At 43.1% G+C, this 22,125-nt stretch overlaps 3 protein-coding genes across 3 annotated transcripts; all 3 read right to left on the reverse strand.

Moving 5' to 3' along the window:
- Nucleotides 1–890: 890 nt before the first annotated feature.
- Nucleotides 891–6,111, reverse strand: LOC144326833 (vomeronasal type-2 receptor 26-like). Its single transcript, XM_077923680.1, has 4 exons — nt 6,103–6,111; nt 5,248–5,478; nt 3,957–4,134; nt 891–2,007 (listed from the first exon to the last, which is right to left on the reverse strand). Exons 1-4 carry the CDS (start codon nt 6,109–6,111, stop codon nt 1,109–1,111), a joined length of 1,317 nt encoding a protein of 438 aa, XP_077779806.1. The 3' UTR covers nt 891–1,108.
- LOC114592677 (vomeronasal type-2 receptor 26-like) lies at nt 5,376–9,123 on the reverse strand. Its single transcript, XM_077923383.1, has 2 exons — nt 8,040–9,123; nt 5,376–6,964 (listed from the first exon to the last, which is right to left on the reverse strand). The coding sequence occupies exon 2, from the start codon at nt 6,961–6,963 to the stop codon at nt 6,127–6,129; it is 837 nt and encodes a 278-aa protein (XP_077779509.1). The 5' UTR covers nt 6,964; nt 8,040–9,123; the 3' UTR covers nt 5,376–6,126.
- Nucleotides 9,124–14,343: 5,220 nt separating this feature from the next.
- Nucleotides 14,344–20,224, reverse strand: LOC144326834 (vomeronasal type-2 receptor 26-like). The gene is made up of 5 exons (XM_077923681.1): nt 19,964–20,224; nt 17,224–18,018; nt 16,465–16,695; nt 15,423–15,549; nt 14,344–15,242 (listed from the first exon to the last, which is right to left on the reverse strand). The coding sequence occupies exons 1-5, from the start codon at nt 20,003–20,005 to the stop codon at nt 14,344–14,346; spliced, it is 2,094 nt and encodes a 697-aa protein (XP_077779807.1). The 5' UTR covers nt 20,006–20,224.
- Nucleotides 20,225–22,125: the final 1,901 nt, after the last annotated feature.

A 22,125-nucleotide genomic window follows, 5' to 3' on the forward strand; every position in this document is an offset into this window, starting at 1 on the left:
CCTCTTAAGTGAGATGGGCACACAACCCTAGAGTCGGACACGACTGGCCCGTACGGGCAGGGGTACCTTTACCTTTACCTAACTCTGTCATGTGCCAAGGTGAAGCTTTGGGAAACACACAATGGTGAGCTCTCTAGTGCAAGAGGTTCACGTACGTGATTTGGCTCGGCCTGATTTTTAGTTTTGTTGTGGAAATCAATAATCACACTCAGATTCACCTCAAAAGCTCTTTTTATTCAAGCACATGGAGATTCTCCAAACATTATCGGCATCATGGAGACTCTGAGGACCCAGCAAATATTTATGCATAAATTGACACACAAATACCACTGGAAATGAAAAAGTACAAGCAAGTTTCAACATGTATTAACATTTCTAAATAAAACTGTTCGTCCCTTAGTTCAGCTTTGTACAATATTACTTTCTTGTTCTAAACTGCATGGACACATGGAAGCAGAATTTTAGCAAACCATTTATTCTTGCAGGCTAGGTCATGTAGTAATGTTTCTCTTTTTTCACTAGGGCAGTTTAAATCCTAAATCCTAAAAAAATGATTTCTAAGGCAGAATCCTCATGTGGTTCCCCCCCCCTCTCTCTCTGTGTGTGTGTGTGTGTGTGTGTGTGAGAGAGAGAGAGAGAGAGAGAGAGAGAGAGAGAGAGAGAGAGAGACCTGGGGTGAAAATGAATTGAAGAAGGTTCAGTTAAAACAATGGATTTGAATGGAAAGAAAAATGAATCTGAAAGGAGACAGGTCTGTTGGTTATAAATATATATTACTTGGAGTAGCTCAAAATTTATTTTGGGTTGCAGCGGCATATAAAAACAGAACATTATTGGGGCTCCTCATCCAGATGTTGGGAGTCCAACGAGGCCTTCACACCTACAGTCTCTCAGCCCCACTCACCTCACAGAGTGTTTGTTGTGGGGGAGGAAGGGAAAGGAGAATGTTAGCCGCTTTGAGACTCCTGAAGGGGAGTGAAAGGCGGGATATCAAATCCAACTCTTCTTCTTCTTCTTCTACAGTGTAATCATCCTTATCTAGGGGTCCAGTCCATATTCTAGTGCAGAATTTGTCCATACCTCTAGTACTAAGAATTAAATGCCATGCTTAGTTTTTGGTCATCATCTGTTCCTTTGTGTTCAGATCAGGCCTGAGTATGATAATGTAGCACTTTGGGATGAAGATGCAGCCCAGAAGCCCAGCACTGGAGGCCAACATAGAGAAGACCTGCACGGCTACCATGTATTTCCCCTTGGTGCTCAGGTAGGTGGGCACAAAGGACACCCAAACACTGCAGAAGACCAGCATGCTGAAGGTGATCAGCTTGGCTTCATTGAAGGCCCCAGGCAGCTTCCTGGCTAGGAAAGCCACTGTGAAGCAGATGGCAGCCAGGAAGCCCATGTAGCTGAGGGCAACATAAAACATGGCAGCAGATCCTTCATTGCATTGCAAGATAATCTCTCCAAGTTGGGAGTGCATGTCGGATTCTGGGAATGGGGGAGAGAGACCCAGCCATAGGGTGCAGATGACAACTTGGAGACTGGAACAGGAAATGACAATAGAGTTGGCCAAACTTTTCCCCAGCCATTTCCTCATGCTGCTTCCTGGCTTTGAGGCCAGAAAAGCCAACACCACCATGATGGTTTTGGCCAAGACAGAAGAAACAGCAACTGAGAAGATGATGCTGAAGGCCATCTGTCGGAAAAGGCAGGTCACTTTCCTTGGCTGGCCGATGAAGATAAAAGAGGACAAAAAGGAAAGCAGAAGGGAGATGAGGAGGATGTAGGAGAGGTCTCGGTTGTTGGCTTTGACTAAAGGCGTGTCAAGAAATTTAATGAAGATTCCTAACACAATGCCTGTGGTTAAGGAAAAGAAGAGGGCAAAGGAAATAAGGAATCTTCCCAAAGATTCTTCATAGGAGAGGAAGGTGGTGACTTTGGGGACACATCGAGTTCGGTCCTTGTTTGGATGCTGATATTCTGGGCATTTGGTGCATTTATTGGCATCTGCATAGAGAAAAAGAGACTTTGTGAGATGTGTCAGAGCCTCTTCCAGTTAATGTAGACCAGGGAAGAGCAACCTCCAGCCCATGGGTGATACATGGCCCACTTGGACTCTCCATTTGACCTGCAAATCCAATTTTGGGAAGTGACCCTCATGTACACTACACCTGACATCAGGGTAGGGCTTGAAAGGAACTATTGGGAGCTCAAAGATTGCTCCCTCATTTTCCATTACTGGGTGGCAGCATGCATTGCTCTAGGAAGGGAAGCCACTTCTCTGTTTCCACTGCTGTTCTTTCAACACTCAAAAACCAGAGGTACAAACCACAGTGTGTGGCAGTTAGAAAGCCCCTTGTAAACACCACTGTGCTGCATTTTTGACACCCAAATATCAGACGTTAGTGGAACAGTGCTGGGCTGCCTCCAAACAATTTTCAACAAAGCCTACACTGTACTCTGAAATGCAATTGGGGCTTTAAAGCATGGAAATTACCTGACATTTTTATTGCAACAGGTGATTGACAGGTTGTAAGCAGCACCCAGCTGCTAAATTTGGCCTGGCCTGCCAAGATTTGGGGAAATTAAGATCTGCCCCACCAGTAAGAAAAAGTTCTAGACACCTGGGTTAGTTAGATCATTGGAATGACTTCGTATAAACGCAGATTCCAGTGTATTATGGCTAAACCTTAATGTTATGAGTTTGTGGCTGCCAGATACTTAATCCCCAGACCCAGGAAGTATGAAAATCTTAAAAAGCCAGGCTACTTTCCTCATTAAGTAATCGCCTGGGAGATGAACCATTAGAAGAACAAAAGAAAGGTGATGAGCCATTAGGAAAACCAAGGAAAAGGGGCTCTGTGGCTGAGGGCAATTGATGTGCCTCCTCCTCCAGCTCCTAGATAGTTTGAAGACAAAGTCAGAGTTTGAAGACGCTTTAGAGTTTGGACCACAATTCCCATCATCCCTGACTACTGGTCCCACTAGCTAGGGATGATGGGAGTTGTAAGTTTGGGAAACACTGCCTTAAACTGATAGAGGCCACAGTGAAATAGCTGGGCCCTCTCATTGGCCCTATGGGACGTGGGTGGCGCTGTGGTCTAAACCACAGAGCATAGGGCTTGCCGATCAGAAGATTGGTGGTTCAAATCCCTGCGATGGGGTGAGCTCCCGTTGCTCGGCCCCAGCTCCTAACCACCTAGCAGTTCGAAAGCATGTCAAAGTGCAAGTAGATAAATAGGTACCACTCCAGCGGGAAGGTAAATGGCATTTCCATGTGCTGCTCTGGCTCACCAGAAGCGGCTTAGTCATGCTGGCCACATGACTCGGAAGCTGTCTGTGGACAACGCTGGCTCCCTCTGCCTATAGAGCGAGATGAGCGCGCAACCCCTGAGTCGTTTGTGACTGGACCTAATGGTCAGGGGTACCTTTACCTTTACCTCATTGGCCCTAGGACTGACTGGGCCCCAGAGCAAGACAATAGCTCCTATAAAATCACTGTCTGGAAGATGCCCCATTTTAAAAGGCCACAGGTTTGGTGAAACCAATACACCCTGACTTATCTTTTCTACTTTCTCTCAACCCACCTAGATAGCCCAGCAACATCAGATTCAAATATGTGTACTACCTGCAATATTACTGGTAGAAGTTAAAAATTATGGAATAAAATGCTGTAGAGTGGATCATTAAATCCAGATTCTACATGATGGAGTGAGTGAGTAAATAAAGGCTTCTTCTCCTGGTGCCAGAAGGGCCATGCAGTTGGCAACAGAATAGCCCTCCTTGGGAAGGCCATTCCATTCATAGGAAGCAATAACAAAAAGCTACCCCGTGCCCAGCGAAACAGTGGTGGGAGCTGTAAGCTAAACTCGAATTACAAATGTCTTGTTTGGCCTAGCTCAACTTTTTGCTTCATCCTCCCAGGAAAGGCCCTTTCCTCTGACGTCCTCTCCTACCTCCCTGAGTGGAGATGGTCCCTTCGGAGCAGGGAGCACAATCGTAGCAACATGGTGGCTTCCCTTCCTGCACCTTCTTGGCATATCCAGGGCGACAGCTCTCTGTGCATCTTGAACACGGCACATTGTAAGCATAAGAAGAAGAAGACTCACGGCTCACACATGCTCTCCTCTGGCTCTGTGGTTTGCAACAAGAAGAGAAGAAGAAGAGGAGTTTGGATTTGATATCCCGCTTTATCACTACCTGAAGGAGTCTCAAAGCAGCTAGCATTTTCGTTTCCCTTCTTCCCCCACAACAAACACTCTGTGAGGTGAGTGGGGCTGAGAGACTTCAGAGAAGTGTGACTGGCCCAAGGTCACCCAGCAGCTGCATGTGGAGGAGCGGAGACGCAAACCCGGTTCACCAGTTTATGAGTCTACCGCTCTTAACCACTACACCACACAGGAGAAGGATCATCGAGGAGAAAGTGTTAGGAGCATTTGTGTCTATGGAATCAGGTCACAGCTTTTGAGAAGAGCACAGTGGGATATTTACCTCTAAAGGTAGGGATTCAACACCTCAGTTTTTGGATTGTGCCTTCAATACAAGCATTTCTGCCCACCAGATGGAGCAATACCCACTCTCCTGCTCCTGTGAGCTGTTCTATAGGATGCATTGACCCAGGGGTCAGCAAACTTTTTCAGCAGGGGGCTGGTCCACTGTCCCTCAGACCTTGTGGGGGGCCAGACTATATTTTGAAAAATAATAATGAATGAATTCCTATGCCCCACAAATAACCCAGAGATGCATTTTAAATAAAAGAACACATTCTACTCATGTAAAAACACGCTGATTCCTGGACCGTCCGCGGGCCGGATTGAGAAGGTGATTGGGCTGCATCTGGCCCCCAGGCCTTAGTTTGCCTACCCATGTGATGCTTCAGGGTAAATTTGGGGAATATGTCACCAGTAGGGTTGCTGCCTTTGTTCTAAAAATACAGACTAGTGTGAGACAGGGCGGTTTGGGGTCATTTTTTTTCTTTTCATCTGGTGCTGAATGACTTTAAAGCAATCCATTACAATCTATTGCAGCCTGAATGAATTAATTTATTTTAGTCACTGACCAGAAATAACAAGTCCCAGTTGTAATATTCAACAAACTATGTCTTGGTTAATTAAATGGCACAAATAATTTTGCCTACCTTGTTAAAGCAGAAGGGCCATGCAATTGCTTCTGGGTTGATGGTGAACTTTAGATCTGAAGACCTTTTCAGATAATAGACGCCATAGGGAATAGCATAATTTCTCCTACCTTCTTCAACAGCTTGGGCCACACAATTGCTTCTGGGTTAATGGTGAACTTCAGATTTGAGGACTTCTGTCTCTTTATGCTTCCAATTTTCACTCTAGCACGAGAATCATTAGGAAACAGCACCCAATTCACAATATCGAAGTCAATGGCCACTGCCCCATTCTCATCCAAGTATTGTCCAGCATCCGAAGTATTTGAAGAGAGCTGCACTTCTTTCAAGAAAGGATGAAGCTAATATGACATGGAAAACGGCAGCATTTAGTGAGTGTTCTTATGCATTCTTGCAAAATGGCCTGGGATCATGCTCATGTGTTAAAGGGTGCCTTGTAAATTTGTAGCAATAAATGAAAGGCTATGCTTGACTCTGGATGCAGGAAAGGGTTCAGCGGGGAATGCATCTGCTCTGGATGCAGACGGTATTAGCTTCATTTCCCAGTGGCATCTCTGAGTAGTGCTGGGAAAGATTCCCTAGGTAGAACAATGATCTAATTCGGTGTAAGGCAGCTTATTGAATTGCTATTGTCAGGGAACTGACATCAGAGCGAGAAGCGGAGGCAGGGCTCCCGAACGAGGCTGGAGAGGGGAGCAGCAGGGGGGAAGGAATTCAGTGTAACACCAATAGGGAAGAGAGGGAGATGGAGGAATTGGTGACAGGGCTCCCAGACCCTTCACCCGAATCTAGTGGAGAGAGCGCTGGCACGCCCCTGCCTTCCCCTCACTTGCGCAGACGCGTTCCGCGCAGGGAACTTAGGAGGAGACTTGGGGTCAAACAGCTTTTATGCTGGAAGAGGTTTAAGAGACGCCCACTGACGGATTCTGCAAGTGACTAACAGGTCACGGAGGGAGAGCTCTGACCCCAAGCATGGTTGGGCAAGCAAACTAACTAAACCGAAGGCAATTTACGCACAAGTAACCCCTCACAACCATTACAGCTATCATGTTAATTCTAGACAATGAATTATAGTTTACAAAAAGAAAATGGTGTACCTGCCATGGCTGTAGCCTTGGAGGTTCAACAATGTCTCCTCCACCCACCACCTGCCTCTTCTTGGATCCAGATGTATATGCTGTTTTTAAGGCCTGAGCCACAGCTTGAACACTATAGTAATTGATGTAGCTATCTTGTGACAGGATTCTTTCAATCTCCTCCTGAGGCGGCATCTCCAGATTCTCCCTCTCCCTGCATCTTTCCCAACCCCTCACGGACAATACATGCTTTGAATATGAACAATCGAATCCTTTCCACCAAGTAGGAGAATACACTGGCTCATAGTAGTCATGTTTTGTCCTTTTTTTAGTCTTCATTACAAAGGACAAAGAACCATGGGCATACCAGAAGGCTTCAGTCTCATATGTCAAGATTTTATTTGGAAGCTCTGTTGTTATCCAGACTTTCCCTCCAGTTTGTATCCTTTCAAGGAAGGATTGTACCTCCATGATTATAAAAAGTCCATCTTGATAGTCTGCATAGTAAACAAAGACATTGACTTGTCTCCACATGGCAGGTGCTTCATGGGGTATCCACAGCCAGGTTTGTAGTAGTACTTTTTTTGAGAAGGCAACACAAATCTCATTGCTGGTCATCAGAGGGGACAAGGTGCTCAGGAACATTTCTCCATTATCGTTGTCTGGAGCAAAGAGGCCGACCCATGTCCATTTGAAATACAGGAGGAGTTGGACCATCCCGTGGTACTGAGTTTCTTCATTGGGGGCCATTCTATAGACAAAAGGGGAATGGACTTTATCCTTAAGAACAAAGCCATAACTGAGCTGGTAAGGAAAGGTAGACAGACTGGTGTTTTGTTTCTTGGGACAAAGCTTTGATACTTCTTTGTGAAAGATGATGACAAATTTAATTAAGGTACAGCTCAAATATTATTTAAATAAAAACAATTTCTATACACCTTAACTTCAATAGTCTCTAAACATCTTAGAAAGATGGAGCAGAAAGAAAAAACAGAATAATTGGGTGCACCCTTACCACCTTGGATCAAATCTATGCTTCCAGGTGCCATAAGAAAGCTGCAGAGATAGTGCAGGGATAGTGCGCACCCCGGAAATGATCTCTTTCAGCTTCCTGCTCTTGATGGAGTTACACTTCCTCTGAAGGAGCAGGTTTGTAGCTTGGGGGTACTCCTGAATCCTTTGCTGTTGCTCAAGGCTCAGGTGGCCTCAGTGGCCAGGAGTGCCTTCCATCAGCTTTGACTGGTGGCCCAGCTATGCCCCCATCTGAACAGGGATAGCCTAGCTATTGTCTATGCTTTGGTAACCCCAAGGTTAAATTACTGCAATGTGTTATACATAGGGCTGCCTCTGAAGACGGTTTGGAAACTTATTTAGTGTAGAATTCAGCAGCCAGGTTGTTCATACATTTGGAACATTTTTGCCTAATTCAAATGTTGCTATCTATTTACAGGTTTAGATAACAAATCTGCTGGAATGTCTTTTCCTGCCAAATATAAAACATCCATCAATGCATTCACCCAGCCACCGGCCGGCAGCTGGGTGAACTCCGGTTCTCGGAACAGCATCAATCAGCAACTCAAGCCTCAGAAACCTTTAGAGACTGAGCACTATTTACGGGCATTTATTCAGCATAGTTCAGGAACAACGGAACAACAGAAAAACATGTCTGCTTCCCTTCATGTCCAAGCAAACAGCAATATACAAACAGAAGTTCCCAGCAGACTGTGCTGGAAGTAAACAGACATGTGACATACAGCAATCCACACATCTGTTCTAAAGGTGGAATGGAACTACCCTAACATGCTTGACATGAACCCAGTTCTTACCTGTGGGATCTTGTAGGTACCCAACATGCTTGCAATGTGTGTGGAGATGTCGGATTCGCCCCCTTCAAGAACCGCCAGCAGTTCTCCCCGTCTTCCACAGCTGTAGTTTGGAATGTTGATTTTCCCACCAGCAAGGAGGTCTGTCAGGGCATCAGAAGTCGTTCTTCCATCAAAATAGGTATCATAGATGCTGTAGCCCAGGGTAATGTTGGGTAAGAGCCTGGGGTTATGATTGATCTCCTGAATGGCAAGTGAGAAAGAAAGAAAGTGCCAGTTCCTTCCACCAATCCATCTGTCAAATAAAATGCATCGCATAGTCATCCCTGGACCAGTGAAAATGAAAGTCACATTTCCCCCATATACATCGAAGCAAATATGAAATGAGACCAGTAAGTTTGGCGAAGTGGGACATAGGTCTACCAGTACCCATGTCTGCAGCACTTTTTTTGCAAAGGAGAAGGGTGGAGGGAAAACCAGAAACCAGCCCTTTTTTGTTTACCACCAGGATCAGTGGTTAGCAGCTGCCACTGTATCAAATGACCTCTCTAGGCATTGCGTATCTCACAAAAATTGTTTATCAAATAATGGTTTGCATGTTTGTAATGGGCATATGAGAAGAGCAGCCCTTAATGCAGCCAAGATGAAGTGCCCTGAGATCTTTCGATGAAGGGCAGTTTATAAATTTAATAATAAATAATACTAATAAATAAAAGAAGTCTTAGGGATATGGGGCTCTGCTGAGCACTTGATAAAAAGTTATCTGAGTCATACTCGCTGAACTGCACTTCCTTAAGCATAGTAGTCATTTATATTTTGCAATTGCGTATATTTTGTTGTGCCAGGAGGAGAAAGAAATGAGTTGCTCCCCCTTGAAAATGGTTCTCTCCACTTGCTATCTAATTTTCATGTCTAGGAACATGGTCTGAGCATTCAACCTTCCCCAATGTTCCATGGGAGACAAATAAGGGAATGAATGTTATTTTGGTTACTGCAGAAAAGCTACAACTCAAGTGCACCTCACAGCATTTGCTACCTTATAGGAAACAAGTTATGCTTTGTAGGGCCTCACTCAATTTATTACTTAATTAAAAAAGTACACACACACATTGAAACATGTAAAAGACATACAGAAATCTTTCAATCACTCAATGAATGAATGAATGAATGAATGAGGGCATTCTTGTTTAGACCTTCCAAGAAAACACAACCTAGCTTCAGTCATCTTCATATCACAGGTTTGCAAGAAAATAGAGTGTTTGTTGCTTTCGTTTAAAACTATACTCCAGATTTTTCAGTTGTATTTGATACCACTGAATGAGATACTGCCTCAATTATGATGCCCACGAGAAAAAGGGAACAAAGAAAACAAAAACCCCAAAAACAAGGGATAGCAATTTACCAGGAGTACCAGAAAGACTGGGACAGGGAGTTGGTAGGAAGCAGAATCAATACATCACTACTTACGACTCAAGACTGCTTAAGGGGGTTCTGGAAAAGGTGAAGGGATATTGACCTCCAATGAATCTTGGAGATATGACTCCACTAATGAGGTGGTCTCCTGGCCTGTAAAAATTCAGTGCGCCGTTTTGATCCCAAATCAGATTCAGTGGGCATTTTGCCCTCTGCTGAATCCCACAAATTGCAAGAGGCAGCAAGAGAAGGAGTGTTGCCATTTCTGGGTCTGCCTGCTACACTTCCCTTGTGATCGTTCTTCCCAACTCCATTAATAGTTCATTGGAAGACAACCCAAATACTTGCAAGACAGTTCCCAGCTTCAGGGCTAAAGACAAAGGGCCATAGCTCAGCATCTGTTTCACACCAGAAGGTGGCAAGTTCAGTCTCTGCTCACTGTTCCAGGTAGGGTTGAGGAGCTGCTGCCTGCCAGTGTTGAACTAGAAGGCAGCTTCCTGTTAAGAGTCACACAGACTTCTCTCCCCCAGCTCTTCACCTGCCAGATGCCCTGGTCCCAGCGACTCTGTGTCATGCAACATATTTTATACATCGAACTTTTCTGGCACAATGGAATGAATAAACCCCTGGCACCCTTGATTGTGTTGTTTACCATAATGTTCCCAAAGGCAATATTTGAATGACGTGTGAGGGCATCCCTCAGACTCTGGAAAAAATAAGAGTAGATCTCTGTGGTTCTGATAATTGTAAGGGTGGGGGAGATTTCTTCTGAGACCTTATGAGAGCAGGTGCCGAGCAGGAGAAAAACATGTTTACAGTGGTACCTTGGTTCTCAAACTTAATCTGTTCCGGAAGTCTGTTCCCAAACCAAGGTGTGCTTTCCCATAGAGAGTAATGCAAAATGAATTAATCCATCTCAGACTTTTAAAAACAACCCCTAAAACAGCAATTTAACATGGATTTTACTATCTAACAAGACCATTGATCCATTGGCCTCGGCCCAGTGTACCTGAAGGAGCGTCTCCACCCCCATCATTCTGCCCGGACGCTGAGGTCCAGCGCTGAGGGGCTTCTGGTGGTTCCCTCACTGCGAGAAGCAAAGCTACAAGGAACCAGGCAGAGGGCCTTCTCAGTAGTGGCGCCCACCCTGTGGAACCCATCAGATGTCAAAGAGATAAACAACTACCTGACATTTAGAAGACATCCGAAGGCAGCCCTGTTCAGGGAAGTTTTTAATGTGTGACATTTTGATGTATTTTTAATCTTTGTTGGAAGCTGCCCAGAGTGGCTGGGGAAACCCAGCCAGATGGGCGGGGTACAAATAATAAATTATTATTATTATTATTATTATTATTATTATTATTATTATTATTATTTGAAAGCAATAAACAATGTACTGCAGGCACACAATCAATCAGTAGCTGAACTGGGTTCCACATAGTAAAAAACAAAAAAACCACAAAAACAGACTGACCTCAGCGTAACACTCAAAATGGAAGTGTAACACTCAAAATGGAGCATGTTCAGCTTCCAGAAAAAGTTTGCAAACCGGAACACTTACTTCCGGGTTTGCAGTGTTTAGGTTCCAAGTGGTTTGAGAACCAAGAGGTTTGAGAACCAAGGTAACACTGTACTCCCTTCGAGGCTGGTGGACTCTCCTTCACTGGAGGTTTCTAAGTGGATGGTCATCTGCCATGGATGCTTTAGTCAAGGGTCCTGCATTGCAGGGGGTTGGACTAGATGACCCTCGGGGTCCCATCCAACTCCACAATTCTATGATTCTGTTACTCTATTAAGTACTCCTTGCGGCAGCGTAGGCAATGGAAGATGGCCCAAAGGAAGCTAGTAAGCAATGAGGACCTGATTTCTAGAGAACTCTCACCACATGTAATTCAGAGCTAAAGCTCAGCATTCTGCCTAACCCATATTCACATAAGGAATTCATGTTTAGCACCAGAACATGAGTTTATATCGCTGTCACACCAAATTCAGCTCCTAGTCACCCTCAATGTCAATTCATCAAAGCATCCTAATTTAGGGATAGGGTGGCAGAGGATATTTGTTGTTGTGAAAGATTTTAATTTTACACATACATTCCTTATTATGGTCCAAAGACACACAAAAGTGGTTTTGAAAGCAACATACAGAGAAAACTTCCCAAGGCAGTCACTATGTTTTATCCAGAGCATGTTGGTTTCTAATTCTTAATACATCCAAGAAAATTTTTGCCATGGCCAGGGTAATATCATTTGTCTTATCTTCTATAATATTCTTGAGATGGAAGGTTTCAGAATTTCCAGGTAAATTTACCAATAAGGGTTAAATTAATTGACCCCTGGCTTGTTTATACAGATCACAGTGTAGTAAGATATACTTCATACAATTGACAGTCTGAGAACATAAGCAGAGTCTATTCTGATAAGTTATACCGGTCAGTCTGCTGTTTAGAACTTCACATGGAAATACATTTAATCTGGCTTTGGAAAACAGTTGTTGATAACTGGTTACTGATAATTTTGTAAGACACAAGGGTAATTGATATTCTTTATTTTCATGATTTTTTTTCCATTTAGTGTCACCACTCTTAACAGGTTTATTTTAATTAAACTGAGATGTATGGCTGCAGACAAAAAGGGACGTGGGTGGTGCTGTGGGTTGAACCACAGAGCCTAGGACTTGCCGATCAGAAGGTCGGCGGTTCGAATCCCTGTGATGGGGTGAGCTCCCATTGCTCGGTCACTGCTCCTGCCAACCTAGCAGTTCGAAAGCACGTCAAAGTGCAAGTAGATAAATAGGTACCACTCTGGCGGGAAGGTAAACGGCATTTCTGTGCGCTGCTCTGGTTCACCAGAAGCGGCTTAGTCATGCTGGCCATATGACCTGGAAGCTGTACGCCGGCTCCCTCGGCCAATAAAGCGAGATGAGCGCCGCAACCCCAGAGTCAGTCACAACTGGACCTAATGGTCAGGGGTCCTTTTACCTTTACCTATGGCTGCAGACAGCTCCTACCAGCTATAATACGGATTCTTGGTTTGTGAGGAGATTGCCAGCTATAAGCACCATATAAGAACACACAGGAAATGGGTTATACAAGAGATTTATTGTAAGATGTTTCCAGAGAATGGGACTTTTATCCAGAGCCAACAGTTTCTGAAGAGGAGACAACCGTTTGGTCTTTAAACACCTGGTATCATAATTTCAATTTGCCTATGTCAAGCATCATTTGTGATGTCAAACTGCTCACATTCCCTGTGGTTAGCATAGATAGCAGGACATACCTACATGGGGTCATGATCACAGGCATCCCAAATTCTGTAGATGGCACAAAACGTTTGCCAAGTTGCCCTTTCTTCATGTCTGGGTCCAACGACTTTACTTCTGCTAAGAACAGTTGCATTCTTTCTGACCACCTAAAATAAATGCCCATGTCATGTCCAAAACCACAGCCTTCATTCAAAACCTTAAAGGTACCAAGCTTTCTCCCAGCTTTGCAGTTTAAAGCCTCATCAGGATCCATTTGACCAAAATATTTCTTTTTAAAAAAAAAATAATTTTTATTAATTTTCCAAACATATAATAAAAACAAACAATTAAACAAAACAAACAAAACATACAAACATATAAACATGTATACTTTCGTAATCTTATCTTCCTACATTTGACCAAAATATTTCTATTCCATAAGCTTTTTTAAAAAAGTGTATACTTTTCAGATCTCTCCAAAAATACCATTTCTTTTCGAGAGTTCAAATTGTTGATAATTGGCAATTTTGGGACCGTTCCACATATAGCCCATGAAGTTTCAGCAATCAAGAATTTGAACCCTTAGCAGAAAAACTGATGAATATCTCCCTGGCAAGGGGGGGTGGGGATCATTTCTGCTGTGAATGTATTTAATCTGCAAAGTGAACACAGTTCAAGCCATACAAGTTCTTCAGTGATCTGCACAATCAATGCCCCACAAAACAAGCTTTCTCAATATGTTACACAACTCCACCTCCCATCACTCCTCATCCTTGGCCATAGTGGCTGCTGGGAACTGGATACAGTTGATTCAAATGGCTGCTGAATGTTTGTCATTTGATCTGGCAAGAAACATGTTCCGCTTCCTTGCAGCAGAATTGAACCAAAGAATGGTTCATCTTTGAGACATGATGGTTATGTGACACATACTTGGGCTACTGGTCTCCTCGCCCCTTGCTGGAGGAAAAGGATCAGCTTTTTAGCTTACATCAATTGCCCAAACTGAGGAGCCAGGTCACAGTCAACAGCTTTAAAGGGTCAGAGAGCAGAGAACTGCACTAGAAATGTGTGAGCAGGCAAATCTGTCTGATTTGCTCAGCTGAAAAGTGAACAATCAGTTTGAGTTAATAGCCACTGAGGGATGGTCAACTAAGAATTGCTTGGAAAAAGGAGAAGTGGAAATCAATGTCAGGAGTAAGGGATTAACATAATTGTACAGAAACTGACCACAGTCACCTCTGTGCAAATCTGGTTCCTCTAACAGATATAAAAAACCCCTTAATGAACCAGTTTAAATTTCTACTGTCACTAGTGGTAGACTCATCTCATGTCCAACCTAAGAAACATGCTACCATGAGCACATAAATTAAAATAAGAAGCGTGTGTGTGTGTAGAAACAAGTGACGTGAAGGAAACAGAATGTTGACAATGATCTTTTCAGATCTCTGACTTACCTTATACCTGGTGAGCGGTACATTGCAGTAGTAGGAAGGCATTTGGACACACATACAGAAATGATTATAGAGTATATTGGCACCTTCTGAAGAATGACAGGCCTAGGATCTAGAAAAACAAACAAACTCACTCCCCACTATAAACCTATCAAGTCAAGATTCTAGTGGGGGATTTTCACATATCCCAAATGCCATGTTTAATTCTTTTTCCTCAGGTGTTCCTTCATATTAAGATCAGGCCTCAATATTATTATATAGCACTTGGGGAGGAAGATGCAGCCCAGAAGCCCAGCACTGGAGGCCAAGATAGAAAAGACTTGCACGGCTACCATGTACTTCCCCTTTGAGCTCAGGTAGGTGGGCACAAAGGACACCCAAACACTGCAGAAGACCAGCATGCTGAAGGTGATCAGCTTGGCTTCATTGAAGGCCCCAGGCAGCTGCCTGGCTAGGAAAGCCACTGTGAAGCAGATGGCAGCCAGGAAGCCCATGTAGCTGAGGGCAACATAAAACATGGCAGCAGATCCTTCATTGCATTGCAAGATAATCTCTGCAGGTTGGGAGTGCATGTCGGATTCTGGGAATGGGGGAGACAGACCCAGCCATAGGGTGCAGATGACAACTTGGAGACTGGAACAGGAAATGACAACAGAGTGCGCAAAACACTTCCCCAGCCATCTCCTTCCCCTGTTCCCTGGCTTAGCAGCCAGGAAGGCCAGAACCACAGTGATGGTTTTGGCCAAGATAGAAGAGACAGCAACTGAGAAGATGGTGCTAAAGGCCACTTGTTGCATAAGGCAGGTTGCTTTTGTAGGCTGTCCAATGAAGAGGAAGGAGGACAAAAAGGAGAGCAGGAGGGAGATGAGGAGGATGTAGGACAGGTCTCGGTTGTTGGCTTTGACGATGGGAGTGTTCCTGGATTTAACAAAGATTCCAAACACAATGCCTGTGATTAAGGACAAGAAGAGGGCAGAAGAAGCCAGGAGGATCCCCAAAGATTCTTCATAGGATAAGAAGGTGATTAATTTAGGGACACATTGATGCCGGTCCTCATTTGGATGCTGATCTTCTGGACATTTAAAACATTCATCGGCATCTGCATAGAGAAAATGAGAATCCTAACTTGTTACGTTTGTGGGGAAAGGTGGGCCCATAGGTGAGGTCAAGAAAGGATGTAGTCAAAATGGAGTACCATTACAAGTATCAGCCTGAGCCTGGCTGAAATATTTGCCCCATCTTCCCATTGAAGGCCCTTTCCTCTGAGGTGCTGTCCTACCTTCCTGTGTTGAGATTGTGCCTTCTGAGCACGGAGAACAATCATAGCAGCAATGTGGCCTCCCTTCCTGAATTTTCTTGGCATATCCAGGCTGACAGCTCTCTGTGCATCTTGAGCGAGGAATGGTCTAGACATGAACAGAAGGCATATCTGTTTCCAATGGCCTAAAGGCCCTACTCTGTGGAAATTATTATTATTTTTCTTTTGCAGAGCAGCTTGTCAGGGAAACAAACCTCTTTGATGTTTCTACTTATTTAACAACCTGCTTCATTTCTGTATACAAGGTAGCATGAAAAATACAATAAACAATAACCTAACTTACTAAATAAATAAATGGTAGTATCTTAGAACCATGCACACACTCCTATGACCAGCAGCAATAACAAAAGTCCTAAGACTGCTGCCATTGTATCTTCTGCTAGGTTGCACAGCTGTGACTAAGGACTTTCTGGTTCCTATTTTACTCCCAAAACTCCACAGTGTCTTCGAGGTTGGCACCAAAGGCTGCTCCTGGTGCAGAACATGGTACCTAGTTTGCTTGTGTGTCATAGCTGTACTTATTGGAATCAACTGCAGAAAATCTCGTTTTGAGAAGCATTTTTCAGCTGGATGAAAAAGTCTTGACCTCTGCTGTTCATTTAGAATTTTTTAATTTGAATGTGTGTTCAACTACACAGACCACCCTGAGCTCCACTGTTTTCATTCTGTTTTCTTGATCTAATAAACAGATGGGGCAGAATTCACTCCAGTCTTACCCAACCTGTTGCCCTCAGATATATTTGCCCAGCGTCGGCCTTGGCAGATGGGAGTTGTAGTCCACAATATCTGGAGAGCACCAAGTTGGGGGAAGGTCTTCTGCTCTGCTCCTGAAAGTCTCCTACTCACTGTGAAATCTTAGACAGGTTTTCTCAAGACAGACTCCATTAAGCTCAATGGGACTAAGCTCCAGAGAAGGATGTCTAAGACTGCAATCAATCATCTGTACTATTCAACATGTTATTAGACAATTATAGATGTCGCAGGGAATAACAATTTCTCTTACCTTCTTAAACAGCTTGGGCCACACAATTGCTTCTGGGTTAATGGTGAACTTCAGTTTTGAGGACTTCTGTCTCTCTATGCTCCCAATTTTCACTCTACCCCGAGAGTTATTAGGAAACAGCACCCAGTTCACAATATCGAAGTCAATGGCCAGTGCCCCATTCTCATCCAAGTACTGTCCTTCAGATGAAGTATTAGAATAGAGGTGAACCTCTTTCAAGAATGGATGAAGCTACAACAGAAGAAACTCCAGCATTGAGAGAACATGCATCCCAATAACCTCTTAATAAGGACTAGAGAACTAGGACTCAAAGGTGCTCATTAGGTCCTCTCATTCTGCTTCAGCATTTGCAGGATAACCAAAGTGAACCAAAGTGAGTAATATTACCTTTATCCTGCTACGTCTCTGAAAGAGTGGCCTGTTCTGCCGTTTCACGAGAAATGTTTCTAGGGATGATAAATTTAATTCTACAGGGGAGAAAACTCTTATATGATAAACAAACAAACAAACAAATGTTTATTCGGCTATTACGAATTGTATGATAAAGTGCCTGTTTTTATTAATTCCTTTAACTGTGTAACACATTTTATTGCATCTTCTTTTCTGTCATGGCTTTCGCTACTGCTAATAGTGTAGACAAAGCTGAACTACATGGTTCATTGGTCTGATTTGGTATTAAGGCTGCTTCCTAAATTCCTATCAGGGTGATTCCATAGAGCTGGGATAATGAATTTCAGTTTGCAAAAGAAAAGGATATACCTGCCATGGCTGTAGCCTTGGAAGTTCCAACCTGCCTCCTTTGCCCACAATCGACATCCTCTTTGAGCTGAATGAATATGCTGCATTCAAGGCTTGAGCCACAGCTTGGATGCTCAAGTAATTCACATAGCTGTCTTGGGATTGGATTCCTCCAACCATTTCCTGAGGCAGCATCCTTAGCCACATCTTCTCCTCCCTGCATCTCTCCCAACCCTTCACAGACAAGGCATGCTTTGAATATGAACAAACATATGCTTTTCCCCAAACGTTTAGACTACGAAATGAAATTGGCTCATAGTATTTATATTTTGTCATTTTTTTGGTCTTCATTACAAAGGAGAAAGAACCATGGGCATAGCGGAAAGATTTAATATCACCAAATAAGATTGTGTTCTGAAGAGCTGTGATTATCCAGACTTTTCCTCCAGTTTCTATCCTTTCAAGTAAAGACTGTACCTCCATGATTATAAAAAGTCCATATTGAGAGTCTGCAGAGTAAACAAATACATTGACTTGTCTCCACAAGGCAGGGGCTTCGTGGGGTATCCACAACCAGGTTTGTAGTAGTACTCTTTTTGTGAAGGCAACACAGATTTCGTTGCTGGTCATCAGGGGTGTCAAGGTACTCAGGAATTTTTCTCCATTGTCATTGTCTGGAGCAAAGAGGCCGACCCACGTCCACCTGAAATGCAGGAGGAGTTGGACCATCCCCTGGTACTGAATCTCTTGCTTTGGTGTCATTTGGTAGACAAAAGGGGACCGGACTTTATCATGAGGAACGAAGCCATAACTAAGCTGGTGAGGAAAGGAGAAGAGACTGGGGTTTTGTTTTTCAGGGCAATGACTGAATACTGTACTTCTGTTTGAAAGATTATGGCATATTTTATTTTTTTAATTAGCATGAACATCAAATATTTTTAAAATAACCTTTTTTTATTTAAGCAATTTATACAGTGGTACCTCGGGTTACAGACTCCACTAACCCCGAAGTAGTACCTCAGCTTAAGAACTTTACCTCAGGATGAGAATGGACTCTAAGCAGTTTTCAAAGGTTCGATGTAAAAAAGACAAAATTTAAAACTATAAGATCGTATTTCATTTGAACTGGCTACTGCATGCAGTGAAAAATGAAGGTCTTCATTAGGCTCTGGAAGGTTTTAAGTAACCTTGTCTGACCTCAGCTGGAAGAGAGTTCTGTGAAATGAAATGAAATGAAAAAGGTATTTAAATGTACCTTTCTGAAGAAACCAGAGGCCTTTCTCCTGGGCATGGTTGGCCAATTGGTGCCAAAGAAGGATAGAACTTTCTTTATGTATGCTACAACAGCAGCAAGAATACTTATTGCAAAGTATTGGAAGACACAAGATCTACCCACCCTGGAAGAATGGCAGATGAAGGTGATGGACTATATGGAACTGGCGGAAATGACTGGCAGAATCCGAGACCAGGGAGAAGAGTTGGTGGAAGAAGATTGGAAGAAATTTAAAGACTATTTACAGAAATACTGCAAAATTAATGAATGTTAGAATGATGTCGGAATGAAGTTAAGTGGTTTTAGCAGCAATGTTACAAAGGAGTATGTAAAAATGGATTGCTAAAAGGTGAGAATCTAAAGTTATAATATATTAAGATAAAGGATTAAGATAAAAACAAAGTGGGAAAGGATTTGCTGAAATAACTAACTGAAACGGAATACAAAAAAGGGAGGTGTGAGGAGGTCAGGGAAACAAGTAAATGAAAGACAAGACATGGAAAGATTGATTTTTTCTAAATTGTTTTTATTTTTCTGTATTTTGTATTTTGTATTTTCTTTTTCTCTTTTTCTTATTTTTGTAACCTTTTCTGAAACTTTAATAAATATCATTTAAGAGAGAGAGAGAGAGAGAGAGAGAGAGAGAGAGTTCCGTGAAATGAGTTCCACAATTGTGGCTCTTGTTGGAAACGAGCTGTTCATCTGAGCCACTAAGAGTGACTCCTCCCAAGAGTTCAGTGATTGGGGACATGTATAAGGGATTATACATGCTTTTGAATTATGGTGCTGGAGGAGACTCTTGAGAGTCCCATGGACTGCAAGAAGATCAAACACATCCATTCTTAAGGAAATTAGCCCTGAGTGCTCACTGGAAGGACAGATCCTGAAACTGAGGCTCCAAGACTTTGGCCACCTAATGAGAAGAGAAGACTCCCTGGAAAAGACCCTTTGAGGGCACAAGGAGAAGGGGACAACAGAGGACAAGATGGTTGGACAGTGTTCTCGAAGCTACAAACATGAGTCTGACCAAACTGCGGGAGGCACGACTAAACGAATAAACAACAACAGAAGCCATTATGTCATTATTGAGATGTCCTGGACCCAAATAATTAAGGGCCTTATGAATCTGGTTTTGATTCTGCTAACACAGTGGGTTGACTTTGCTTCGGAGGTGCACTCCCTTTTATACTTAGCCAGACAGATGCCAGGAGCAGGGGCTGTGTCTCCAACTCTGCAATAGGCATCCTGGCTAGTAGCCATCAGTAGCCCTCTCCTCCATGAATTTGTCCAATCCACTTTTTTCCTAATGATCCCGAAACTGAAATATCTTTGTATGGCTTCCCATTTCATGAAAAGCAATGTTTCAAAGCAACGTATAATGTAAAGTAAGCAATAAATTCATTATCATAAGAAAAACTTGGTTTTTGTATTGTTTTTTACGAGATGGCAAATGTTGCCAGCTGTATTTGACTTGAACCCAATTCTTACTTGTGGGATCTTGTAGATTCCTGAAATGCTTGCAATGTGCATGGAGATGTCGGATTCGCCCCCTTCAAGAATAGCTAGTGGTGTCTTCCGTTTTCCACAGATGTAGTTCGGAATGTTGATTTTCCCACCAGCAAAGAGGTCTGTCAGGGCATCAGAAGTTGTTCTTGCCTCAAAAAAGGTATCGTAGTTGCTGTAGCCCAGGGTGATGTTGGGCAAGAGCCTGCGGTTAAGATTGATCTCCTGAGTGGCAAGTGCGGAGGAAAGAATGTGCCAGTCCTTCCCAGCCATCCAGCTGCAGAAGAAAGTATGTCACATAGTCACCCTTGATTCAGAGAAAATGGAAGTCACATTCAGTTACATAGATTATGTTGTGCCGTGGTGGAAGAATTGTGCACTTCCCACTGAAAATCATTCTTTCCACCTATCATTGCACCCAGCTATAAAGGAGGAGCCTGTCTTATACAGGGGAAGGAGAGTTACCTTTCTGTTCACTGAAGAAGTGTGCGTGCACACGAAAGCTGATACCAATAACAAACGTAGTTGGTTTCTAAGGTGCTACTAGAAGGAATTTTCTTCTTCTTCTTACTGTTCACTTTTCGCCATTAGAGAACCAGTCTCTCTTCCAACTCCAAGCATAGGGCAATGAGTAAAAACCTGGGATGCTAATTCCCTGGATAGACTTCCAGAAAATCATTTCAGGTTGAGAATAGGAAACTCCCCAATTTTCATGCTAAGGATCATGGCCTCAGCGTTCACCCTTCCCTAATGGTCCATGAGACACAATGAGAGAATGAATTTCATATTGCTTATTACTGAAAAGCTGCCACTCAAACATACGTCACAGCTTCTTAGAGAAGACAAGTTCTGCATGGGAACATGGCTCAATGTTGTTAACTTAAACTGTAATGTAAAACACATTGAAATACTGCTTTTCACCAAGTGAACATACATATAGATTTTTTAATAAAATTATTCAAATGTTACAATACAGCTTTGTCCTCTGCCATAATATCACAAAATGATCACTCCAGTCCTCAATTCCACATCTCTGTCATTTTGGCATGCCACATACAACCCAACTATATATCTGGTTTAGTTCTTTCTCTTTTATTGGAGAAGAACGAGATATTTTAAGGCCATCATCATCATCATCATCATCACAGAGGTGTCTGTGTAGGGGTTATATTGATTGGAAATGTCTAGAAATGTTTTAATAAATGAATGAATTAAATCACAGGTCCCTATGCATTGACATTTTCGTTTAATGCCCCAGCAAATACTCAGAATAGTTTCAGTGAGTTTCATCTCACTGATTTGAAGCAAAAGGAGGTGCTTCTTGCTTTTAAAAAATATTATACCTAATTCAGATTTCCCCATTGTATTCGATCTCACTGAACAAGATGCTTCCTCCTTCTTCAAAGAAGAAAAAAAGAAGAAGGAGGTATTGATTTAGAAGAAGAAGAAGAGGAGGAGGAGGAGGAGGAGTTTGGATTTGATATCCGGCCTTTCACTCCCTTTAAGGAGTCTCAAAGCGGCTAACAATCTCCTTTCCCTTCCTCCTCCACAACAAACACTCTGTGAGGTGAGTGGGGCTGAGATACTTCAGAGAAGTGTGACTGGCCCAAGGTCACCCAGCAGCTGCATGTGGAGGAGCGGAGACGCGAACCCGGTTCCCCAGATTAGGAGTCTACCGCTCTTAACCACTACACCACACTGGCATTTACCAGGAGTACCAGAAAATAGGGGCTGATTCAGATACATCAAAGCATACAGACCACAAAGCTTGGTAAAAAGGAAGTTGAAAGGCAAAATCAAGAGGGTCAATCGCTCCCAAACACTTGGGAGTTGTTTAAGAACACTGTATTAGAGACTCAATGTTGGTCTGAAGCTCAACATCAAAAAAACGAAGATCATGGCCACTGGTCCCATCACCTCCTGGCAAATAGAAGGGGAAGAAATGGAGGCAGTGAGAGATTTTACTTTCTTGGGCTCCATGATCACTGCAGATGGTGACAGCAGCCACGAAATTAAAAGACGCCTGCTTCTTGGGAGAAAGGCGATGGCAAACCTAGACAGCATCTTAAAAAGCAGAGACATCACCTTGCCAACAAAGGTCCATATAGTTAAAGCCATGGTTTTCCCAGTACTGATGTATGGAAGTG

Source organism: Podarcis muralis, chromosome 2, assembly GCF_964188315.1.
Source record: "Podarcis muralis chromosome 2, rPodMur119.hap1.1, whole genome shotgun sequence".
In the NCBI taxonomy this organism is placed as follows: domain Eukaryota; kingdom Metazoa; phylum Chordata; class Lepidosauria; order Squamata; family Lacertidae; genus Podarcis; species Podarcis muralis.